This window comes from Stegostoma tigrinum, chromosome 2, assembly GCF_030684315.1.
Source record: "Stegostoma tigrinum isolate sSteTig4 chromosome 2, sSteTig4.hap1, whole genome shotgun sequence".
NCBI lineage: Eukaryota > Metazoa > Chordata > Chondrichthyes > Orectolobiformes > Stegostomatidae > Stegostoma > Stegostoma tigrinum.
Window position 1 is genome coordinate 15852816 of NC_081355.1, and position 27313 is coordinate 15880128.

At 39.2% G+C, this 27313-nt stretch overlaps 1 protein-coding gene across 4 annotated transcripts in view; it reads left to right on the top strand.

Annotated features, from left to right (window-relative positions):
• The window catches only part of exoc2 (exocyst complex component 2), a 288874-nt gene that overhangs the window by 230623 nt on the left and 30938 nt on the right, over positions 1-27313 (top strand). For all 4 annotated transcript variants that reach the window (XM_048560701.2, XM_048560683.2, XM_059652609.1 and 1 more), the window contains exon 24: positions 25507-25562. In XM_048560701.2, coding sequence (XP_048416658.2) covers positions 25507-25562 — 56 coding nt within the window. The remainder of the gene's footprint in view (positions 1-25506; positions 25563-27313) is intronic.

The window sequence follows — 27313 nt, forward strand, 5'->3', positions numbered from 1 at the left end:
ATGGCTGATGGACATTTCAACTCCACTTCCCTGCACTCTCCCCGTAGCCCTTGATTCCACCTGAGATCAAGAAATCTCTGCCTTGAAGGCATCCAACGTCCTGGCCTCCACTGCACTCTGTGGCAATGAATTCCACAAACCCACCACTGTCTGGCTGAAGAAATGTCGTCTCATTTGAGTTCTAAATTTACCCCCTCTAATTTTAAGGCTGTGCCCACGGGTCCTAGTCTCCCCGCCTACGGGGAAACAACTTCCTAGTGTCCACCCCTTCTAAGCCATACGTTATCTTCTAAGTTTCTGTTAGATCTGCCCTTAACCTTCTAAACTCTAATGAGTACAATCCTAGGATCCTTAGCCGTTCATCATACGTTAAACCTACCATTCCAGGGATCATCCGTGTGAATCTCCGCTGGACACGCTCCATGGCTAGTATGTCCTTCCTGAGGTGCGGGGCCCAAAATTGGACACAGTATTCTAAATAGGGCCTACCTAGAGCTTTATCAAGCCTCAGAAGCACATCTCTGCTTTTATATTCCAACCCTCTTGAGATAAACAACAACATTACATTCGCTTTCTTAATCACGAACTCTACCTGCAAGTTAACCTTTAGAGAATCCTGGACCAACACTCCCAGATCCCTTTGTATTTCTGCTTTACGAATTTTCTCACCATTTAGAAAATAGCACATGCCTGCATTCTTTCTTTCCAAAGTGCAAAACCTCACATTTGCTCACATTGAATTTCATCAGCCATTTCCTGGACCACTCTCCTAAGTTGTCTAAATCTTTCTGCAGCTTCCCCACGTCCTCAGTACTACCTGCCTGTCCCCCTCTCTTCATATCATTGGCAAACTTCGCCAGAATGCCCCCGGTCCCTTCATCCAGATCATTAATATACGAGATGAACAGCTGTGGCCCCAACACTAAACCCTGCAGGACACCACTCGTCACCGGTTGCCATTCCGAAAAAGAGCCTTTTTTCCCAACTCTCTGCCTTCTTCAGACAGCCAATCCTCAATCCAAGCCAGTAGCTTACCTCGAACACCATGGGCCCTCACCTTGCTCAGCAGCCTCCCGTGAGGCACCGTTTCAAAGGCCTTTTGGAAGTCTAAATAGATAACATCTACTGGGAATAACATTCCCTGGTCTAACATACTTGTTACCTCTTCGAAGAATTCTAACAGGTTTGTTAGGCACGACCTCCCCTTACAAAATCTATGCTGACTTGTTCTAATCTGACCCTGCACTTCCAGGAATTTAGAAATCTCATCCTTGACAATGGATTCTAGAATTTTTCAAACTACCGAGGTTAGGCTAATCGGCTTTTAATTTTCCATCTTTTGCTTTGATCCTTTCTTAAACAAGGGGGTTACAACAGCAATTTTCCAATCATCTGGGACTTTCCCAGACTCCAGTGACTTTTGAAAGATCATGACCAAAGCCTCCGCTATTTCCTCAGCCACCTCCCTCAGAACACTAGGCTGTAGCCCATCGGGGCCAGGAGATTGATCAATTTTTAGACGTTTTATCTTTTCTAGCACTTTCTCTTTTGTAATGCCTACCATACTCAACTCTGCCCCCTGACTCTCTCTAATTGTTGGCATACTACTCATGCCTCCCACTGCATCTCTAACCATTACTTCAAGTATATAAAAATGTCAGATTTATATTAAATGTGTTCCCATCATTAGTCATTATTAATGAGCATTTTGTTTTAAAAAGGCTTTATTAAATCTTTGTCATGCTCTGCTTAATTGCTAAACATCTGCTCTCACATATGATTGCTAGCTAGACGTTTTTGAAAAAAAAATTACTGCAGAATAAAACCAGCTTCAGATCTTGACTGCTAAACTTGATGAAAATAGATTTTTGTATTTGCATTTTTACAAAAAGCATCAGTTTCCATAATCAGTATTGAGACTTTGAGTATCGACACCTTTAGAATCTTTTACTGAAATGCTTAACTTATCAATAAGCATGAATTTGAAATCATGCTTTTCTACAGTTCAGACTCTCAAAATAGGGGAACACAGCTTTAAAAAGTAGGTTAGTGAAATCGAATATTCTCATGATTTCAATCAAAATGTGAATGTCACTGCTTATGTGCACAATAATTTATACCTAGGGTGAAGAAACCAAGAAGCTTTTGTTATTTACCAATTATTTAGTGCATGAACATTACTATTGGGTTAATTGAAGGAAACATACAATATACAATACAACATTAGCTTTAATGCGACATTCAATTTTACCAAACTGATCTTTAGATTGTAAGTTTTATTTCATTTGTCTTTTTCTTCTCTTGTTACACAAAGTTAATATCATAATGAAGAATTCATCAGAAAGGTTATAATTCAAGAAGAGGATTACAAGAATATTTCTCACATTTAGAATAAGATGTGTTTAGTTTGCATAGACGAATAGGAAAAGTACAGCCCTGGAACGTATTTAGTGAATCACCAATACCTCTGCATAGCCCACTTCCTCAAAGATCAACTAATTCTCCTGTAAATATTTCTATACTATCTGCCTTCTTGGAGAGCCCATTCCACAAAACAAAATCCCTGGCCTGTTTCTGAAGCACTCACTGCTAAACTTTGAATCCGTTGCCTGCAGCTTACAAAGGCAAGTGCTTCTGTCTAATGTGGCACTAAAGAAGCCTTCGTGTGTTGTGAAAGCAATAATTAGAGCACTTGTAAAGAAAGAAGCGGACTGTTTTTTTTAAAACAGAGCAATCTTTTGTGAAAGGATTGCAATAATTTAAAGTGCTGGAACACCCATCCGATAATCTGCAAGTTATCTATATCTCATGCCATGATCCTGAATAGCTGCTGTTCATACTTTGTCATTGTAGTATCGTATGAGGTTTACTACACATGACTTTTTCTCATGTCACAATTCTGTACATAACATTACTGGTTCTCATCAGTAAATGACTGCAGAAGGAAAGCACATTATGAAACCTTAGCAGGTTGGTTTAAACAAAATCGAAGTTAGCAAAGTGCTTAATATTAATTTCAGCCTATTGTTTTTCATAATTTATTCACATTTTGAAAGGAAAAGTTTAATTCTCAAATAGTGCATAATAATGACACAGCTGCAGACAAAATGTACTTACCATATTTGTTTGCACTGTTGATTGTTATAGTCAAGCTGCATATTTTTTCATGTACTTCATATCCCTTTAAAGCAAGACTTCAGTAGAAGAATATTTGTCTAAGAGGAAGTGCGCTGATTTCGTTAGTCCAAAATAACCTTTAGCAATTTGATGATCTCCGCCATATATCTGTACTTCATGGAGTTTCACAATTAAATGCAGCTAGATGGAAAACCCATGAGGAAATTTCCTCATTGTCTGCTTGTCTGCATGATTCTATGATAATTTGCTCAATTCGTTTTACACAATACAAGTGGTTAGGATCCTGAAAAGTGTCATTCTTGTATGAAGCTTCCTTAACAATATGATCAATTTTACCACCCACTTGCAGTCTTGTGGCTGATAACCATATTGATTCAACATGATATGTTCTCCTGAAAATTCCCTGTTGTTGGGAAAATTGGGTCGTGGTATACTGTCATTTAAAACTTTCTCTAAAGGGATGAGTAATCATTGATTAAATGGAGATTCCCCACCACAGGTTCTCCCATACCAAAAGTTTAGCCTCATTTGCTTAAGTATTTTTGTTTTAATAACAGAAATTGAAAATTAAATAATAGTATAAACCATTGCTTAGGCTACAGTTCTGGTTGTCACACTATTGGAAGGATATTATTGCAGTGGAGAAGATGCAGAGGATGTTAACCAGGATGTAAAGTCGTCTTTTACAGAAGAGACTGGATTGGCTGGTTTGTTTTCTTACGGCCCGTGGAGGATGGCAGTAATCTGATTTGAGGTATACAAAATTATAAGAAGCATAAGCAGAATAGATTGTGAGAATCTTTTCCCCATGTCAAATGGGACAAAACCAGAGGGCACAAGTTTAAGGTGAGGAGTGTAAGTTGTTTAAAGGTGATCTGATGAAAACTTCCTTCACCCGGAGATGGTAGAACTAGGAAACGTGCTGACAGAGAAGGCAAGTACTCTCTCAAAAAGCAACTAGAAATGTACTTAAAATGCCAGAGCATGGATGGTATTTTATGGACCAAGTGCAGGTAAATGAGATTAATGTAGTTTGGTGTCTGCTGAATAGCATAAACATGGTGTCAAAGGGCCTGTTTCTATGCTGTATGAATCTCTAGCTTTGTGACTATGAAAAGATATTAAGAACCCTGAAATATTGGAAAGTCACGTATGAACAGCATGCAGCATGCTGTATGAGTTTGTCTTTGCCTGTTTGCAGGCCCAGAATTAGTACTGATAAGACAGTAAGACATGATACCATGCTTAAAATGGGCACTACCAGTACCAGTTGGAAATCCACAAACAGTTCACAATTTGGTAGCAAAGAACTTTAGCACATATGCCGTGCTGACATCAGGACAAGATCTCCCAATTTGACTGAAAGTTCTGAGAGCACGAGCACTGATGTCTTCTTAACCTGGATAACTTTTCAGCAGTCTGGATCCTGAATAAGATGATGCTGAGCAGGACAGCTTGTAAACTAAATTGTTCTTTTGTGAGCCAAGAGATGCAGTTTGTATTGAAACTAAACAAACTAATAATCTTGATGTGAAAGTCAGTGGTAAAACATTTAAAATCATCCATTGATTTTTGTATTTTCTAGCTGCAAAGAAAATAGTGTTGCAAATTTTCTGACAAAGGGTCTGCTGCCTGGCCTGCTGTGTTCCTCCAGCTTCATACTGTGTTGTCTTGAACTGCAGCATCTGCAGTTATTGCTATCTCTGAAAGTTGCAAATGTGTATATTTTCTTAACAATTGTTTCTTTTCTGATTTATCAGTCCAGTGTTGGCAAAATTAGATCAGAAGTAATATCTTAAGGATTTAGAACATAGAACATAGAACAGTACAGCACAGAACAGGCCCTTCAGCCCACAATGTTGTGCCGACCATTGATCCTCATGTATGCACCCTCAAATTTCTGTGACCATATACATGTCCAGCAGTCTCTTAAATGACCCCAATGACCTTGCTTCCACAACTGCTGCTGGCAACGCATTCCATGCTCTCTCAACTCTCTGCGTAAAGAACCTGCCTCTGACATCCCCTCTATACTTTCCACCAACCAGCTTAAAACTATGACCCCTCGTGCTAGCCATTTCTGCCCTGGGAAATAGTCTCTGGCTATCAACTCTATCTATGCCTCTCATTATCTTGTATACCTCAATTAGGTCCCCTCTCCTCCTCCTTTTCTCCAATGAAAAGAGACCGAGCTCAGTCAACCTCTCTTCATAAGATAAGCCCTCCAGTCCAGGCAGCATCCTGGTAAACCTCCTCTGAACCCTCTCCAAAGCATCCACATCTTTCCTATAATAGGGTGCCCAGAACTGGACGCAGTATTCCAAGTGCGGTCTAACCAAAGTTTTATAGAGCTGCAACAAGATCTCACGACTCTTAAACTCAATCCCCCTGTTAATGAAAGCCAACACACCATATGCTTTCTTAACAACCCTGTCCACTTGGGTGGCCATTTTAAGGGATCTATGTATCTGCACACCAAGATCCCTCTGTTCCTCCACACTGCCAAGAATCCTATCCTTAATCCTGTACTCAGCTTTCAAATTCGACCTTCCAAAATGCATCACCTCGCATTTATCCAGGTTGAACTCCATCTGCCACCTCTCAGCCCATCTCTGCATCCTGTCAATGTCCCGCTGCAGCCTACAATAGCCCTCTACACTGTCAACGACACCTCCTACCTTTGTGTCGTCTGCAAACTTGCTGACCCATCCTTCAATTCCCTCGTCCAAATCATTAATAAAAATTACAAACAGTAGAGGCCCAAGGACAGAGCCCTGTGGAACTCCACTCACCACTGACTTCCAGGCAGAATATTTTCCTTCTACTACCACTCGCTGTCTTCTGTTGGCCAGCCAATTCTGTATCCAAGCAGCTAAGTTCCCCTGTATCCCATTCCTCCTGACCTTCTGAATGAGCCTACCATGGGGAACCTTATCAAATGCCTTACTGAAGTCCATATACACCACATCCACAGCTCGACCCTCATCAACTTTTCTAGTCACATCCTCAAAAAACTCGATAAGGTTTGTAAGGCATGACCTACCCCTCACAAAGCCGTGTTGACTGTATTTGATCAAGCCGTGCTCTTCCAGATGGTCATAAATCTTATCCCTCAGAATCCTTTCTAACACCTTGCAGACGACAGACGTGAGACTTACCGGTCTATAATTGCCGGGGATTTCCCTATTTCCTTTCTTGAAGAGAGGAATTACATTTGCCTCTCTCCAGTCCTCAGGTACGACTCCAGTGGAGAGCGAGGATGCAAAGATCTTCGCAAGTGGCGAAGCAATTGCATTTCTCGCTTCCCAAAGCAGCCGAGGACAAATCTGATCCGGGCCTGGCGACTTGTCAATCTTAATGTTTGACAAAATTTTCAGCACATCAGCTTCGTCTATCTCTATCCATTCCAGCATGCACACCTGCTCTTCAAAGGTTTCATTCACTACAAAGTTTGTTTCTTTCGTAAAGACAGAAGCAAAAAACTCATTTAGGGCTTCCCCTACCTCCTCAGGCTCCACACACAAGTTCCCTATGCTATCCCTGATCGGCCCTACTCTTTCTTTGATCATTCTGTTATTCCTCTTATTTCTAGAGGGTATCTCCCTAAATGGAATATTAAATGTCTTTTATAAAGATTTAAGGGTTACAATTAAATTATATTGCATAAGAATGAGCACTGAATATTTCTGGTTTCACAAGTGTTTTATCTTTTCCTGCATGCTGTAGTTCTTGCTATCATTTTTGTATCACTGCTGAATTAAGCATATGAGCTGGATTTTGAGGAATGAAAACACTTAGATTCTGTAAGAACTTTAAAAGTTATGATAGATCCTGTTTGCTTTAGATGGCCCTCTTCTCAAAGTTCTTTGTTTACAAGCTCTTTTGCAAATAGTATGGTGCTTTGAGTGTATTAGTGAACGTGAGCATTTATTCTACACTATTTGTAATCGTAATAATCTGTGAAATGGCAACAGCCCACAATCAGTAAAAACTGTCATTCGATTGACAATTGTCTTAAATATACAGCTGCGTGGTGTAAGACTTTTGATATTTTATTCCAGAACACACTCCATGTTTAGCATAAGTCCTGCACACTTGGGGAATTTAATTAATATACCAGCTTATTTGTTCCCTGTTGAATTAGCTATCATCCCAAAAGTGCCAACAATAGTGTTGAAAAGGAATTTATCATTACAACTGCTTTGAAGAGATTTATCCAAATCACGTATTTTCCTGTGTTCTGTTCTTCATCCACATCATGACATCTACTAGATCAGTGATAAATGATAGTTTTATTCTGTTTTCAGTGCCCTCTAAAGAATGATTACTTGGTAGTTTCAACATTCTTGTTTTTCGGTAAAGCATAATGGGTTCAAGATTCCCCTCGCCCCTTGCAGATTTCACACAATTTTGACAAAGTACATTTGTGTGGTCATGAGAGAGCAGTGCATTATCAAAAGTGCCGTCAAACTGAGGCCCCTATTGCCTACTCAGAAGATCCTAAGATACAATTCAAAGAAAGGAAGAATTCTGCTGGTACCTTAACCACTGTACTTCCTTTTATACCTCCAACAAAAGATTAACTGCTGAGTCATTGAATCTAGTATCCGTGGGATATTGTTGTGTGCGAATTGACTGCCTTCATTATCTATGTATTGCCAATGACTGCATTTAAATTCTATTTCATTTGAGCATCTTTAGGATACAAAATATGTTATATAAATATGGCATTCTCATTCTATTTGAAAAATAATAATCGGCAAAATTAGTGTGGTAATTTCTAGGTTATGAAGGTCTGTTCAATAAGTTAAACTGAGGAAATTTGACTGCGAAATTGCCAAGCCCTTCCTGTCCAGCTGCAATTAGAGTGGGAGTCTATTGAGAAACCAGTTGCTTCTGGATTCCATACAGCATAAAGCCAGTAATATCAATGCAATGAGATGAGAATAGGCAGCATGCTTCGACAAAGCATGGCCTCTTAGTTTGGCTAGCTGTCTTCTCCCAGATTAATCCTATAATGGACTAATTGGTAGTCATATATCAGATTTCCATCTTTGTGCTAATGGTAAAACCTCTGTTACCATCCCATTATGTGACTTTCTTTTTTCTTAATCCAAAAGATTTGTGTGTAATATCCACAGATACTTTGCACATTACCTCTGCTGTTGAACTTTAAACTTTGTCTTTTGTGTGAGTAAGTTCAAGTCCAGAATTAGGCATCAACTAAACTCAAGTTACTGGATACTGCATGGGAAATTCTTGATTTCCAATTTCAGCTCGAGCGCCTTTCGTAGTACATTGTAAACACCAGGGAGGTCTGGAAGTAACCACCCTGAATTTGCCAAAGACTAGTTTTTATCCCCCTCAATTCACAAGAGAAGGAATTTTCAAATTTCCTAAGTGCGATTCATAAGATTTCAGTTCTGCTGAATTCTACATCAGAATTATGATCCTTTTTAAACAACGGGAAAGATTTTAAGTTGCCTTCAAGATGATATGCAATCTTTAAGTGCTCAGAAGATGTTTGAATGTTAGTTTATTTTAATCCAGATAACATATGTTTAGAAAATTCTCCATTGTGCTGACTGAAGCAGATTTTCAGTATTAACAGTTAATAAAGTGAGAGTTAATTCCTTCAAAAAATAATTGGAAGTATCTGAATGGAGAGGAAAACGCTGTGCAGAGGTCTCAAGTACTCATTGCACTGACATGTAAGCTTCTGACATCAAGAAATGGGAAGGAACTTAACAGGCATATATTGTATAAAAACAGAAAATGCCAGAGAAGCTCAGCGGGTCTGACACCATCTGGAGAGATAGAAACAGAGCTAACATTTCAAATCCACTGTGACTTCTTTAGAGATGGCTAGATATTCAGAATACTTGATTGTTCTAGGGTTTAGTGGAAATGTCATCCAAACCTTTCTACAAGATGCTAAATAAGAGTTGGGGGGATGAGTATGAGGGTGAAGAAATCATGCTGCGTTAATTTTAGGTGAGTTCTGGAAACATTAAACTTTATGACTTGTACGACCAAAAGGCATTCATTAATTTCAACTAGGTGATGCTCCAGATTGTTTAGTACAATTTAGCAGCACTATTTGCAACATCTTCTGTACATAAGCAAAGTGTGTCTCCCACCAAGGGTCTGTGGTACATTGTCTTAGACATTTCAATGATCACATAGTCGCTGGAGCAGCACAGATGGAAATTATGCACCAGAACTGTGCAAAATCATGGATGCAGAAGACTTTATGCAAATTGCTTGGAAAAGATTCTGACTGGCATTTAACTGAATCTTCATGACTTGGAAAGAATCCATTAAAGTCAGAGAATTTGGAGGTTTCAATTAAATTAATAATTACCAGGTAAAGTTAAAGGAATAGAAAGTCTTGCTCACCTCTTAAGTACAATTAAACTGATTTCCCTCCTATACCCAACTCGCCACTCACTATAACCCTCAAGTACATCTCTCCCAACATCTTACATAACCCCAAATAGAGAGACGACACCACTTTTTGCCCAGCCAACTCCCAAATCCCCCTTCCTTGCCCCAACACAATTCTACACACATGCACACTCACCTCTTTTTGAACTTGACACTCCTCTACCCACCAAACCTCTGCACTGTGCCAGCACAGCATCTTTCTTCCTCTCCCCATTGGGACCTGACATCATTCTCCTTCCCTATTTCACAATATGACAGCTCCCCCTGCAAAACCAGCCCTGCAATCTCTTCTAATTCCCTCATCTGCCATAGTGCCAGACCTAACAACCCAACCTACCTTAGGCACTCCATCACTTAATTGGCACGCAACAAACCCAACACTTAACCAACTGCTACCCTAACCCCACACTTAGCTGCATATGCACTCTTTCATAGGAGCTGTCAAAATGGTTGGCTGTACTATTGGGCATTTAAATCACAGAATATGGCATCAACTACTATGAAAAATCTTACTGTGATTGTTACTCCCAGAAATATCTCTGCCATTAAATTGGACTGCAGTGCATGGTGTCAGAAATTAGATTCATTACCATTATTAGGAGAAATTTCCACAGCAAAGAGCAAATACTTCTCTACCTCCTCCTTTGCTCATGAGCCCTTAGCAGCTTGCTTAAAAGCAGCAGATGCTAGATTGAAAATTATACTCCCTCTCAATTGCATCAGACAAGAAAGGAGAATTGTAAAATAGAAATATGTGAAACAAGTGTAAACTGTGAGGATCCTTCTTTAACTGCCTTTGCAGTTTTAGTGTGATAAGTTCATTAAGTCAATCTGATGATATGAAAGTTGAAACCAAATGCTAGTGTACAGTATTACTTGGAGAGCTTGTAGAATATTATCTATTGTGCAGAATGAAAAAGGCTGATTTTTGAAGTGAGGTTTGTGGTCTGACAAGGTTCAATACTTGGACGTCTGTATTCTGTATTTTATTTAATGTGCAGAATATGATTTGTATACTGTTATGAAGCTATGTCTTATAAAAACAGAACACAAATTTATTAATTGGAAAACACTATTTGAATTCTTAGAAAACGTCAAGCCGCATTCCAGTGACTTCCAATCACAGTCAATGATGGCTTTATATTTGCATTGCTGTATCTTTTTAAACAATCTCAAAACAGATCCAGAAGGACCACTGGATTCAACCACTGGAATTAATGTTATGGAACAGACCAAACCCCCTCAAACTATACTAAGATAATAATCTGGACTGGAACTTTTTCTTATTTTAAAGGTAAGTGCAGGGTCCTGCATTTCAGATGCAATTCAGTTGGTCAAACAACTTGACTTTATGCAAAGCATACTTTATTTTAACATTAAAGAGTGAAATACGGACAAAATAAGAAGAAAAGAATTGGCTTAACCCGAACTCCATCAAAATGTTGAATATAATAATATATTATCTACTACTAATTAACTGTTCCATATAGTAACTTCCCATAAAGCACACCCTTGGCAAAGACAAAATCAGTAAAATATATTGTCTCACATGCAATTCTAGTAGCAGGAAGAGAACCCCAGATTTTAGCAGTAACAGACCAAGGAATAAGAGCTTCCACATCTAGCTTCAAGACCCCAGCAAGTGCTGGAAGCTAAAACTAAAAATCTTGGTTCTGTGGGAGCTTGACCCCACCCATTCAGGCTGCTTCTAATATTTCAACCTTTTTTAAAAAAGCCCAAGATATCTCGAGCCATTTACCTGTTGGCTTTGAGCAAACTGCTAAGCACTACTGTCTCAACCTTTCTTCATTGTAAAGAAAGGACAAAATACGCCTGTTAAACACATAGTTTCGTCACAACAGTAGGTTACTAATCTAGCCACAACACAAATTTAGTACTCACTGAATTGGCAAGCTTGTACTTTTTTAAAAAAAAGAGCTTACATCAAACAAGTGTAGGAAAAGAGTGGAGCTGTTCTGCCCCTCCTCAATTGGATGTAACTGATACTACTTCAGACAGTTAGCCAGACACCCTCATCAAGGAAAGGCACAGAGAGGGGGGGTGGGGGCGGTGGTTCTGGGTGGGATGCTAGTCAGAGAGTCAGTGTGGACTTGTTAGGTTGAATGGCCACTTTCCATACTGTAAGGATTCTACTCTATATTCTGTTCTGTTCCAAGTGTTTTATATGGCTTTTAACAATAACTAACTGGTCATCTATTAAATCTGAGAATTTATTGCTTTTGTGGTGAGTAGCAGAAAAGATATTTTTCTATTGTTACCCCAGGAGTGCTACAAACCAAGTCAAGCTGATAATTCTAATTTGATTCTGCCGGAGTATTCCTTTAACTTGCTAAGAAATGTATAATTTTATTTTAAGTAGTAATTCAGTAGTACAGAACTTGAGTATTGTGTGAGAGTACTGATTGGTTAACAAGTGAATTCTGGAAGAGACATTGCAATGGCAACTGCAATAGTCAATGATAATTAACTTGTGCTTTCCCAGTGTCAGTGTCTCTACCAATCAGCCCAGTTGCAACCAATCTACACTTCCATGCAGTTTAAATGTAGTATTTGTTTTGCTTTATCAGCATTCTTGTGAATTGTCCTGATGAGCGCAGGACAACAAGCTTAGGCAAGATGTTTTGTGTCTTTCAGTTACCATAGACTAGAATCATAGAATCCCTACAGTGTAGAAACAGGTCCTTCGACTCAACAAGTCCATACCTACCCTTGGAGCATCTCATCCAGACCCATCCCCTTATAACCCACCTAATCTACACACTCCTGAACACTACGGGCAATTTGGCCTGGCCAGTCTGCCTATCCTGCACATCTTTCGGCAGTGGGAGGAAACTGGAGCACCCGGAGTAAACCTACAGAAGCACGGGGAGAATGTGCAAACTCCACACAGACAGTCGCCCGAGGGTGGAATTGAACCCGGGTCTCTGGCACTATGGGCAGCAGTGCTAACCACTGAACCCACACCTCTGTAAAGGCTGGAGCCTTAACCCAGTTATACTCAATTGTTTATTTTAGTTTGTACCTTTTTGTTATTTATTGCTTCATAATTCAATCCGCAATACCTACCTCAGTGACCTCAAAATATTTCTCATTTTCTTTTAGTTTGGTGTCTTCAAAGAGGAATATCCATTCATCCACATTACAACATTTCTGCTATTATAGATGGCTACAGACCACATCTTTTGCGGTTGTGTGGCCATATAGTGAATGGCAGCATGAAATGAAGTGTTGTGCAGGAGTGTACATTGAAGCAAGTTGATTGAATATGGGAGAATTAATTGGAGCATTTTTAAAATTACTTGAAGAACCTCAGGGAACCCCTCTAAACTACCACAGAGAGGTCTCAAATCAACAAACATAGCTGTAGCAGCTTCTTAATCTGAATACTGTGTTTTCTACTCAAAGGTCATGAAGATAGTTTGAATAATAAAATGGAAGGCTGGACGCCAGTATCTGCAGTTCCCATTATCAAAGATAGTTTGAATATTGTTTTTAAAAATGGTGAAAAATCAGTCATCCTTTTTCCATTGACTGATTGTGTCTTGTTCTATTATAAATAACAATAATCAACCCACTTTAGGAATCATTTTTACCTGTCTACCTTTGTTTTCTTGCCCCTCATTTAAAAATACTTCCACACCCTTCTGCAAGTTTCATGTATTAATCATATTAACATTACATTCTTTACATTTAGTCTGTTCTTGAGGTAGTATGTTACTGGATGTTGTGAGCTGTTATGACCGCTTCTTACAGTAAATGTAGTAGTTAGGGACAGTCTCCAGATTGTCTTGGTTTATTCATTGGGTTGGTGATCTTTAACATGAGTATTACTATGTCCAAAGGGAATTTCCGATGGCCTTGACGACTTTGCTGTACACATGATGTAAAACGTATTGGGTTACTAAATGTTGTTTTGTGTGTGTGGGTGGGGGCACTTTCTCTAGGGCCCACATAATAAAATGTCAGGCTCTTTGTATCAAGTTCTCTCTCAGCAGATAGGAGATGATTGACATTTTTATTTTTATAATATTGTTGTTATTGAGATTGTATTTCATTTATTTTTAGCTGCTTGATTTTGGTTTTTTTTTAGTCATCTTCTCTAAAATGTCTTTGCCTCAGATGTTAGACAAGGTGGAGAGAGCAGAAACCAACTGCTTTTTGGGTTTTTGACAACCTCGGTGTCTGTGAAGAGTGAATTGCATAACTGTCTCAGTTTCTGGTTATCAGCAGATAAGCAACTGGGCCCCTGTGGGAGAGGGAGAACTGAGAAGAACTCATATCAGTTTGGGGAGTGAGTGGGGTGGATTCATGGCCATTCAGTGATAATCGTCCCACTGTCCAACATCACCACGCCACCTGTAAGAGTTTAATCATTCTTCCTGAAAAGTGAACAGAATTTGAAAATGCATACGTGCAACATAGGGAGCAGATGCAGATCATTTGGCCCAGTAAGCCAGCTCCGCAATTCAATAATATCAAGGCTGATCTGTTAGGCAGCATCAGAGGAGCAGGAAAGTTGATGTTTCAGGTCAAGACCCTTCTGAAGAAGGGTTCAGACCCAAAACGTCAACTTTCCCACTCCTCTGATGTTGCCTGACCTGCTGTGTTCCTCCAGCTCCATACTGTGTTGTCTCTGACTCCAGCATCTGCAGTTCTTGGTGTCTCTAAGGCTGATCTGTTTATGTTTCGAATTTCACATTCCCATCTAACTCCAAAAGCCTTAGGTTCCTATTAAGCAAGGAAATCAATCCACCTCTGCCTTAAGAATGTTCAGTGACCTGCCTCCACTACCTTATGATACCCATTTGAAAGTTGTTATGCCCCAGCAGTGCTGACAACACAGTTTTAAAATGGCGAGGCTTGGGGTGTGGGGTCATTCAAAGAAACAGATAATTCATCCAATTGCTGTGTGGAGCACTGTTGCCTGTCCAATAACTGCACACGCACATTGCCCTGTTTTGTTGATAAACATTGACATGTGTAGCTTGTTATAATGTAATACTGGAAGAACTGGAAGTTTATTTGGTGGTGTTGTTAAAGATTGCAGTATTTTGCCTATAATATCTAATGCTGAACATGTGATAGTTATTTAAAATAGGCTCAATTCTCTCCTGCGTGAAGGCAGAATTAGATTAAAGATTAAATCAGATGCCTTGTGTCTCTTTCATAAATTATTCAGCTCATTAGTACTGATGAGGAAATGGTACTAAATTGCCCACTTGACCCCAAAGCGGGGAACTAGTTCAGAATTCTAGAGTTTTTATTCTTAGCTGATATTTAAAATAATATATGTGCAGTTTTTCTGCAATCTTATAGAAATTTTATTATGAATGAAACTCAGGGAACACATAAGTGAAACCCATATCTATTATGCAGTTAATCGAAGGAATAGTTTGGTTACAATTAGTGATTAATCAATTAATTTAGCATTTGTGCACCCAAACCCTTAAATGTAATTAGCTTAAATGTCATTAACAAAATTATTGCTTAGTCACTGTATGGTGAAGTTGGTCATGCAGACAATGAGAAGCATGTGGAAATGGAAAATATTTGCTTAAATCAAATTCAATTTGATTTCAGTTTACATTTCAATCATCATAGGTAAATGCATATTCAAATGGACTATTAAGATAAAACAAGCCATACACATTAATGTGCTACTGTATTGTGTTAGTATCTGTGAAGTTTCAAATTTCCGCATGAAAAGCTTGTGTTCCTGACCATGACAATGATTCATATTTAATAGTTAAGTGAAGCCTCTTGCCACTGACCTTATCAAAAGATGCCCACAATGATGTAGCAGTTGTGGTGAGGGTTTCCCTTTTCCTGATGTTAGGTTTATTCTGATGAACAAGTCTAGGATTACCCAGCAGCATTGATTTTTATCAAAGAGGCTAATTACATTGAAGTGTTCTCATAAGCAGCAAGCCTGGAAGTAAAACGTATTGTTGCTTTTTTTATAAATTTTGCAGTGAGTGCAATAAATGATTGAGGAATACACATTAGAAATTAAAATGACATAAGCCAATCTGAAAAAGAAATAAATTTGAAATTTTTAACAGAATGGAAAAAAAATTAACAATACAAAAATTTCCAGTATTTTTCAAGGACAAAAGATGTATTTCAGCAATAGTATTAACTTATTACATCACATTAAAAAGTCAAACGTTTCAAGGTTTTTTTTGATAAGTGATATTGAACTCTAAAAAGAGAAGTTGTCACCAGTTCAGGAACTTAGACTTGATTGCAGTCTGCAGGACATTCAATAATTCAACACCCTGTAGAGAAACAAATTCTGGATCTCTGTATTTAAATCCACATGTACAGATTCCAGATATTGCTGTCAGTTTCAAAAAAGTAATGATCGTGAATGTTGACAGTTTTGCTGTCATTACTGTTGCAAGATCAGGGCCCACAGTCTCAAGCAAAAGCAATATGCTTCCCTGAGAGAATGGAGCAGGAGAAGAAGCAAGGACAAATTAGTTCATGTCATTCATGCACCATCTAGTGGCATTCAGGGAAATTTATAGACAAGATGTATATTTTTCCAATAAAATTTAAATCGCAAGTACCTTAACTATCATTAATTTTGCTGCACATTACATTGCTACACCTTGATATCTTTAGCTATGCTTTCAAAGTAATGTGGAAAGCATTGCATAGAATCCCTACAGTGTGGAAACAGGCCCTTTGGCCCAACAAGTTTACACCAACCCATTCCCCTCTAACCCACCTAAGCTCCACATTCATGAACACTTGGAGCAATTTAGCATGGCCAATCCACCTAGCCTGCACATCTTTGGACTGTGGGAGGAAACCGGAGCACCCGGAGGAAACCCACGCAGACACGGGGAGAATGTGCAAACTCCAAACAGACATCTCCCAAGGGAGAATTGAACCCGGGTCCCTGGTGCTGTGAGACAGCAGTGCTAACCACTGAGCCACCCTGCGGAGGAGGATGGTCACAGATTCTCGCGTGAATGTAGCTAGACTGGTGAATTAAGCAGGCATAGGATTGATGAAATTTAGTGCAGAGATATGAAATGGTGCATTTTGAACGAGGAGAAGAAAGATAACAATTGATAGAGTGTTGAAGAGAACAGAGTAATAGACTGGTGGAGGTGATGGGTAGGGGAAGGGGTGGGGTGTTTCTTTATCTTGGAATACGGCAGGTCAAGTTGAGAAACCTGTGTTCTTTTCCAAAAAACGACAGCATGTTGGAGTCCTTGGCATTATAGGTGCAGGTAGCCCCTACAGAAGCAAGGAAGTTATGCTCAAACCGGACAAAACACCAGTTCAAGGTCAGCTGAAATATTGTGTCAAACTCTTGCTGCAAACATTTCAAATTATGTCAAGTATTCAAGAGAGTGCAGAAGAGATTGCTAGAATGGAATGAAGAATGTCACATTTAAGTTATAGGGAGTGGCTGAAGGAGTAAATGCTCTTAGAGCAGGAAAGATTAAGTTGAAATTAAATAGAGGCATTTAAACTCATGAAAGATTTTGCTGAGTGATCAGTAATTGTTTCGAGTGTTTGTCAGTAAACAGAGGGCTCAGATTTAAGGAAGATGACAGAAGAACCAGAGATGAGATGAGAGGAGTTTTTTTAAAACTTGCTGTTAGGATGTGGGCTTGTTAGGCCAACATTTATTGTACATTTCCCTATAATTGCAGTTGTGAAGGTGGTGATCAGCTGACTTCATGAACACAGCTGAGGCTTACAATGCTATTTCAGAGGGCAGTTAAAAGTTAACCACATTGCCGTAGTTCTGAACTCACAAGTAAACTAGACCAGGTAAGCCCAACAGATTTAGAGATAGTAAGGACTGTCGATGCTGGAGTCAGAGCTAACAGTGTGGAGCTGGACGAATACAGCAGGCTAGGCAGCTTCAGAGGAGCAGGAAATTTGATGTTTTGGGTCCAGAAGGGTCCTGACCCAATATGTCAACTTTCCTGCTCCTCTGATGCTGCCTGGCCTGCTGTGTTCCTTCAAAGCCAACAGATTTGTTCTCTTGAATGTAGTTAGGGAACAAGATGGATTTTTTGTGATAATCTTGTAGTTTCATTGCTATTGAGACAAGTATTTTATTCCAGATTTCATAATTATATGAATTTAATTTTTGTTTTAATTCACATGTTATGATTGAAAGGGTGCAACTTAATATTTAGTACTTTTTGTTAATTAGGGTTAAGTTAATGGAGGGCATTAAGTCAATGGTTATTTTAACACATATAAAGATTGTCTAATTGACACAAATTGAGTGGAATCAAGACCTAAGTACCTGTAATGTTTCACTCTGAATAAATCGATCCCAAGTAAAGATTGGCTTAGGATTCATCTTTCTCTAACTAGCTATCAGGAATTTAATGCTTCAACATACTAAAACCTTGCAAAGTGTTCCACAGGAGCGTTCGCGACATTTGACCCACAGTCACTTAATTTATTTATCAGTGTAGATATCCCAAACATTTCGTCAAAGAGCTAGGTTCAAGGAAAGCAGTAGACAGGCAGTGAAATTTGTTTGTGGAATTCTAAAGCTTGGGCCTTGGCTGCTGACAGCACAGGCATCAATGGTGGAGCAAATAAAATTGGATGTGATTAAATGTGGAGGTGTGTTGATATCTCAGAGACGTAGAACTGAAGAAGATTACAGCAAAGGGAATGAAGGCCATGGAGAGATTTGAAATTAAGAATGCAAATTTATGATTCAATTGTTAATTTCCCAATGTCCAATGCAGGCCTGCAAGCATTGGTGTAAGCAGGGGAAAAGGATTTTCCAGTCAGTTAGGACTTGCATGCACACTTTTGAATGGCCTTAAGTTTATAGCAAGCAGAGTGTAGAGCACTACCTGGAGTGCATTTGGCATAGCCAAATCTGGGAATAATAAAAATGGGAAGAGGATTTCAACAGAAGCAGAGCTTCGAATAGAGCAGAGATGGGCAAGCTAAGAGGAGAACCAGGCTACCTTAGCAATATAGGAATATCATATCCCTCAGAACTCTGCATTCCTCTGACTGGACTCTTGTGCAATCACGAATTCCTTATGCAGCTTACTTCCAGTTCAGCTAAGACACAATGGCTTCACTGAGTCTGGGAGCCTAATAAGATTGGCATTGATGGAATCAGTAGTTAGTGAATGAAATTTGTGGTAATAACCATGGAATTGCCTTCATTTGGAGGATAATTCTGCACTGTTCTGGCACTGTGTGTCAGACAGGCTGATTGACAATTTAGATATAATGGAGGGGGTGCTGTAAGCCATGGTGAAGTTGGTGTTATCAGTTTACAAGTGGAAATTGGCATTGTTTCCATATTATATTGCTGAGGAACAATATGTGGATGAGAACTATGAGGGCCCAAGTTTAGATTCCTAGGAACACTAGAGGTAACGGTTTAAGAGTGGGAGTGAAAAGAATTGATGGTAATTCTCTAGCTACATGAAATTGAATGAAAATAGTCCTAAATAACTGTGGTCCTACCCACTTGAATGATAGTGGAAAGGTATTATAGGAGAATGGTGTGTTCAACCATTTTGAAGGGTGCGGGCAGGTCATGAACGATAAGGAGTGAAAGTTTACCAATCTCATTTCATTTGATTAGAGTTATTTTGGTACTGTATGAGATCAGAAAGCTGATTGGAGGGGATTCAGGCATTGTGTCCCAGGAAAGGTAGTCATTGATTTGAGAAGCCACAGCATAATCAAGAACTTCAGAGTGCAGTGTAAGTTTGAAGAGGTAGAACAGCACATTCAAGGGTTATTTATTTTGGATGATAGGTTGGTAGTAGGGGACCTGAGAAAAGACGCATGAACAACATCAGCTATCGTATGAGGGAAGGAAAGCTGGGGTGGTCACATTGCCTCCAATTTCAAATTTGTAGCATTGTTTTTAAATCTGTGATCATGCTCTTCAATATCTCTAATTTCCTTTTGCTCTAGAAACCCTCAGAGCTGTGCATTATTCCGACTAGCCTCTTGTGCACTCCATCTTCCTTTTGTGGCCATGTCTTCAGCATCTGATACATCTTGCTCTGGCAACCCTTTTTCTAAATTACTTCTTCATGACCCTATCTTCCTCGAAATGCATCTTTCAGACCTACTTCCACATAGCCCACATACAAGTCTTTTCTGCATAATTTTCCACTCCATAAATTTTACAGCCTGGATTGGATATCACTTAAGATAAAAAATATCATGTATTGGACATTTGAATAGTGTTTGAGGAAATTATTAAATACCTCAGTGTCAAAGTATCTAATGCAACAGACTTTGGGAATTTTCAAATCATCTGGTAAGCTGTCTAGAGGTTTTTACTGAGATCCTTTCTAAATTCTGAAAAATAAATAATGCATCTATAACTTGTGGTCTACCTTCTGGTCCTAGAAAGTTTCATATTTTCAACAGCATGTTCCTGCTTTGCTGTCTGTTTAGGAGATCTAATATGGTTCAAATTATTGATATAGGAGGAGGGAACTATAAGCCTATATCTCTACATATATTTGCTACTTGAATATTTGGTGTAATTATCATTTCTTGCAATGGAGGAAAGTAGGCAGTTTGTGTAAAGTTTGTCTCATTGTTAGTGGGATCTCATTATTCAAGAATGTGTTTTTAGTGGTGGTGTTTGAAGCAATAGGATAAACTACCAGCTCCTCTTCATCTCAGAACATGGGATCTTTAGCACCACCTAATACAACAGACAGAACCTCAGTTTGTTTTATCTGAGTCACAAAAATAAAGTTTGATACTCCTTCAAAGACTCAGGTTTTTTTTTCCTCCCTCATCTGTTTTGTTTGCCTCTGTTTGTCTGGTTTGCCTTTTTCTCTGACCATTTGATGAGTTGCTTCTTTATGTACTCTGTTTGTTCCTTGTGAACTGTAGGCTATTGGTCAGCAAGAACTTGTTCACATGGCTGCCAGAGTTATCCTGTCTTAGTGGTCATAATTACTGAGGTACTGTTTTGCATGAAGATCAAAGACTGACCTACACAAGAGTGAATGAAATGCACCAAGATCAACCTGAGAACACCCATAATTTTACATTAAGTTGTGCAGTAAGTTTGTGAAGAAGTTGATTAAAATTTTATTTGATTGTGCTGAGTAGATGGATGTGTTGATCTGTTGTACATGATTGGAAATTCTTCTTTTATCTTATTAATAAAACACAGCTAGAATTATACCAGAGATGAGAATCTGAAATTATAGAGATAACCTTGAGACTGTTTTCCCCACTGGAGCAGAGGAAGCTAAGAACATTTAATAATTTTTTTTCTTTTTTAAAGGGCTTTTGGCAGATCAGTCATGATCCTATTGAATGGAGGAAAATGATCAAAGGTCTGAGTAGCAAACTCTTGTCTCATGTTTGGAATTGAGTCAGACTTTTCCCAGCCCATGTCTGACCTGGATGTTATCAGGAAAGTTTGGAGAATACATTGCGCGTGAAAGAAATCAGATTCTTGACATTGATTTTTTTTTAAAGTCAGATTTTTCCCCCTAAAAGTCTCAATAGCTTGTTGAGAACTTTGCTAGTAAGTGGCAAGGACCTTATTCCATTTATTTGCACGTCTTTATTAGCTAATCTTGCGTTACTTCTATGCAGTTTATAGTTGTCTCAAATTTGATGAGAAACTAGACAGCACCAAGTCTCAAGTTTGTAGTCAGTGGTTACCTAGTGGATGCAGCTTGCTAGTTGTCTCTCCAGTGCCCATGTTGACCTCCATTCACCAACATCTCATGGCACACTCCATGGGCACCAACTACTTTCACACTAAGTCTGTCAAAGTTGGCATCAGCAAACACTAGCCTCGTCACATTATCACGGCTGATCTTGGCACTTCACGACACTTTGGAGATCCATGACACGTTACATTGTAATGCTTCTGTCAGGTTTCTCTCTGAGCTTGGATACACACCCATTTCATGCATCTGCACAGGATGCATCTCAGAGTTTGTAGCTTATTTTCTTTTTGTTCACTCTCTTTGTATTTAATTGGATTGCCCACAGCATCTCGGCATTGCCTTGACCATTAGGGCAGATAGAAAGCCATGCAGTTTGCCATGATTACCAGCATTTTCAGTTATTGGGGTGAACATGTTGGTGTACGGCACTGTGCTACACCAAAAATTACATCTACAGCATGTACTAGTAGCTAACACAGCAAACACGTTGCATGAGCTTCAGCCAAATGGTCATGTCTGAAAGAGTATGGGGAGTACAGTTGAGTGAAGAAGGACTAGAGTCAGGAGGTGCTGCCATACAAGGACATTGTTCAACCTCGGTCCAGGAGGTTGCAATTCATGTTTGCCTAGTCTAGGGATTGGGTCACAGACAGTCATGGGAGTCAAATCCAACCAGCCTGCGTGGTACAGGTGAGTCAGTCAGAGAACTCTGGCAGATGCCTCTAGAGTGTAAGGCTGTTCTTACAAGTCAGTCTAGGGAGTGGGCCACAGTCAGTCCCAGGGATTTGAATAGTAAAGTTCAAGGAGAGTTATCGGAGGCAGCCTATGTTGTGTTGGAGAAAATGAGAATCCTGAGTGGAAATTGGTGGCATAGTGCTGGAATACAGAGGAGATAATGATAATGGAACAGGGGGAGTTCCAAATATAAGGGTAGGATCTGACATAGCGTGAGAAAGTGTTCGTGTTAAAATATAGTGCCCAAAGCGTGAGTGCTGAAAAGCCCTGACAATGACAAGTACCTCCGCCTTAGCTGTCATGTGTTTGAATGAGAAAGATGTTGTTTGACCTGAATGTATAATTAATTAAGTGAGCAGCAAAAGATTGTGAATGCAAAGTCATAGAAAGCCTTGTTGGGAAACCCTCCATGAAAGTCCCAGAAATGACATTTCGCCAAAAAGGAACCTGCAGCCCCCTGTTACTTCCAAATAAAGCAGGAGACTAAGTTCATAACGTTCTTAATTATTGCTAAATATTTAATAAGTACAGAAATAGGAACTGCAGGTTAACTCTCACAGTAAGGAAATGGGAAACTGCCATTCCATACTTATGGGAACAGAAACTGATTGCGATTGCTGTTTTCATCATTTTTTATTCACTGTATTTCCTGTGAAATGAAACCATAAAAACAGGACACTCCATGTTTAATCTAACTGAAGTGCATTTATTCTGTGGCTGAACGGAGTCCTTGTACTTTTGGGTATCAGAACCAGTACTGAAGTCTATCCCTCATTGAATATTTATGTATTCCTTCTTTTCAATTATAGCTCCATAGTAAATTTACAATAATGAATAAAACAGAGAATTGATCTCTGACTGATGTAACCAAAGACGACTACAGATGGTAAGGCTTATAACGCATTCAGACCATCATTCAGTGTGAAGATCCTACAGCTGCTCTTGTTCATTTTCATGTTGCATATCTCTGAGGATATGACACTGTGTCCAATAATATGTACCGTGTGACTCATTCTACCCCACTTTCATATTTCATATCATTGCTGACTTAGGTACTCCTTGTATTCTTTCTTCTTAGTAGTCCAAGTCATGCCTGCATGGTGAGAGGAATTTACAAGACTTTAAGGAGAGCCCTTACTTACTTACTTTTCCATGGTATGCCTGAACATGGCATCGGAATCGGCAGCTGCTACATCGGCAGAGGCAAGGTCAGCAAGATAGGCCAAGTGGCAAAAGATAGCACCTGAAGAATAGCACCCCCAACGTTGGTTGGGCCTGGACTAGACTGCAGCGAGGCTGTGGAGGAAGGATGGCATTACAGGCGTTGTTGATGATGACCTGGCGCAGGACTGATGATATCTCTCTCAGCTATATCTCTTCTTTTAAATTATTCAAAATGGCGCCAAATCATGGCGACAGTGGAGAAGCTTTTCACTTTATTTTTCTCATTTTCTCACTGTAAAATACACAAAGCAGTAAAATCATTCAGTCATTCGAGGTCTGATAATTACGTCCTGTGTTCCCTTCAATCTTGTAAAACCTACCATTGGAATGTCTGGTGCAGCAACCAGTGTTTTAGGTGTCTTAAAAGATACAATTTGAACACATTGTTTCACATTATACTTTAAAGGGATGCTGATTCAGTCAATTGTTAGAATATGGTAATATTTATTCAGTAATGGGTAGCTTCACTACAAAAACCTATATGTAATAAAAGCAAAAATTTAAGCTTTCAATAATCTTTTCTACAGTAACCATTCCATCATCTTCCTCTTTGCTTTTAGGTTTTGTAGCTTTAACCTGACTTTTAGAGGTTCGATTTCCAAGCTTTGGTTTTTCAGTTGAGTGTTAATGACTGTACCTCATTTCATAATTAGAAGCAGCATTGATAAAATTTTGTCTCAAACTGGCTACAAACCAACCTTAAATACCCATGGTTCAAGTAATCAGTTGTTACAAATCTAAATATTGCCCTGTTGTATCATAAATGTAACCAAAAAATCTTTTATGTACTTATAGGCATTAAATCAGAAAGTTGCCTTGATTCATCCCTTCTCTGGTCCTCATCATTTGACTCCTCAAAGATTAAAGAATTGAGTTTGTTCCCTTTGAAGGAAAAAGGGGCATAATAACGACTGAAATTGCTAGAAAAATAAATGGCATTAATGGAATCCAGCAAATGAGAAATAAGCTCTGTACTTCTGGGGTTTTCCTCGTGTCATTATTTGGTCTGTTATAGACTACTTTTTTGTAATGATTGATTGCAATGACTTTTCACCACCTCCTGTTATTCTCATATCATGCAAATACTAGAATAATAAACAGCAAACCAGATGCACCTTGGTTTATCCCTGTTCAGAAATTCTTTTGTTGCTATAAAAACAGATTTGCTGTTTCAAATCGTGATGTGTGCCGGTGTTTCTGTATTGTATGGGTGAAAAATATTAAACAGAATCTCCACTGAGAACCAATCTTTATGCTTCATAGTGGGTTGCTAAGAAGGCAATGCAATGCCATTAGTGGACAGAAACTTGCGTGCATGGCGAGGCGAAAGGGAAGGGCCCAAATTACTGGATTGTTGGAAACTGGACACATGGCTCAGGGTGAACGTTAGGACCCTGCAAAACTGTTGGACTGCTGAGGTCTGTGGGAATTGCCCAGGAAGTTTAAACATTTGATAGGCAGTTCCCCTGCTTCTGATACCCTCACTATTGTTTCTTGCTCTGTAGAGTCAAGGACTTAGACAGTTCTGATCTACTAATATGGATAGCCACCCAGAAATGGTAGACAGGAGAAACCTAAACTACACAACTGACCTCCACAATCATTCACACTGAACCTTGACTATTCCTTGAGATCACCTAGGTAAGCTCCCCTACTGCACCCACTGATTATCCTTAATACCCCTAGAACACTGTGACTGTCCCTTTGAACTGCACTTTCCTTCCCAACAAACCAACTACCTTACCTGACTAACCCCAATGCTTGATCACTGCTCGCAACCACAAACTCATTTGCTAGCCTGCCTATCTTGCCCACATTACGCATTCACAGAAATTTATCCAGGAGTCTCTTTGAGATTTTGTGCACTCATTTATTATCAGCACTCACCCTGGCCATGTAAACTTTCCAGACAGTGATAAATGGTGTTTTTAAAAAAACGGGCTGTCTTGCTCGCCCTGTCCCACTCTAGCTCGTTGTCTCTCACTCTGTCTCCCACTTTCTCTCTTGCTATCTCTTGCGTTTGCTCCCCCAACCCCCGCCCCTCTTTTCTGATCAAGCCAGATTTCAGAAACCAACAGGTATGTTGTTCCTTGAAAGATCCAGGCCAAGATCTTTATCCTCGTAACAACTAAACTGGGCTTAACTCAGTTAAACTGGAATTTTAATGCGGTAATGGAAATTAATTCAGGTAAGCATGATTTTTCTTTTATAAAAAATCTAATACAATTGATGTTATATACATTGTTTCTTTCAATTTTTTTAGGTGTCAGAACTTACTTAAAGGAAGCTTTAGTGAACATTATTGCTGTGCATGCAGAGGTAAGGACTTCAAATTAGTTTTCATTGCTACCATCTTCACTTTGGTTGTAAGCTCTTCATATTTGTGCTGTAGCAAGTTCAGAAGCAACTTGTGCAGTCAGGTTTGTGAAGACAGAACCATGCCATTGCATCTCATCAGCATCGCAAATTATTCCAGAGTGATAGACGTTACATTGGCTGGGTGACCATAAGCAGTGAAATGTCCTTTGGATTAGATGGATTCAGTTAGGAGCAATTTTCTCCATCCTCAGCTCCTTATTTCTCATTTGTGTTATCACGTAAACCATGAACCCTGGAGGTTTGCACATTTTATCAGAGTTATTTCTCCTCTTTACAGTTGTCCTCGGAAACTTAAACTTAAATGTGAAAAATGGGTGTGGATCAGCGCATCTATTAACTACAAAGAGAATATATTGGGAATGCAGGAAGTCTGAATACGAACTATTGGGGGATGCTGGAAATCTGAAACAAATGTAAAGAATCTTGGAGAAACTCTGGTAGCCTGATATCCACCAGATAATATCTGAATTTCAAATGTTTTAGAAATTTAATCACGTAAGCTGTAGCTTTCACTCTTGTGGGACAGGATACTTTCAACAATGAATTTATATGACCTTTTTGATATATCAAAAATGCAGCTTTGTAATTTCAGCAACAGAAATCAAATGCTACTTCTAATTCCTGACAGGATAGAATTAAAGAGGATAGACCTCACCCAAGTAATGGATCTACCTGCCTGAATGCCTGCGGATGATCCCTTCACATGCTGGGTGATGTGTGAGGCAGGTGTGAGGCCTAAATAAGAAACATAAGTGCTGGAAATACTCGGCAGGTCGGACAGGATCTGTGGAGAGAGAACCAGGGAACCAAGAGTCTGGCAAGCGTACAGCATTGAAAGAAATCAATAAGAAAATGGATCTGGAGAAATTAATGAGGTTATATCCTGACTATGTGTATTCCAGAGTACCAAAGGAAGTATCTGGGGAAATTTTGGATGCATTAGTGGTAATCTTTCAAAATTCAGTAGAATCTGGAGTGCTTCCTACAGTTTGAAATGTGGCAAATGTAACCCTGCTTTTTGAAAGAAAGCGACAGGAAAAAAAAACAGAACTGCAGACCAGTTAACTCAACATCAATAGTGAGGAAAATGCTACAGTTATTATAGAGGATGCGATAACACAACACTTGAAAAGTTTTAATGGGGCTGGACAAAGCCAGCATGTGGTTTATAAAAGGCAAATTATGCTTAACAAATTGACTGGAGTTTTTTGTGGATGTAACTAATAACGTACGTAAGGGAGAATTAGGGGAGGGGGTGTATTTGGATTTTAAGAAGACTTTTAATAAGGTCCCTCATATGAGGCTTGTGGGCACAGTAAAAGCACATGCAGTAGGAAGTAATCCATTGGCATGGATCAACAATTGCATGACGGACAGGAAACAGAGTATGGGAATAAATGAATAAATGCGTCCTTTTCCAATGGGCAGACAGAGATGAACAAAGTTCCATAAAAATCACTGCTTCGTACCTAGCTATTCACAATATTTGTAAGTGATCTGGGTGAGGAAACCAAATACAATATTTCCAAGTTTGCTAATAACACCAAACTGAGTGGGATTTTGAGCTGTGAGGAGGATGCAAACAGGTTTTAAGATGATTTGGCCAAGTTGAATGAGTGGGCAAACACGCTGAAGATGTAGTACAATGTGGATAAATGTGAAGTTATACACTTTGGTATGAAAAACAGAGA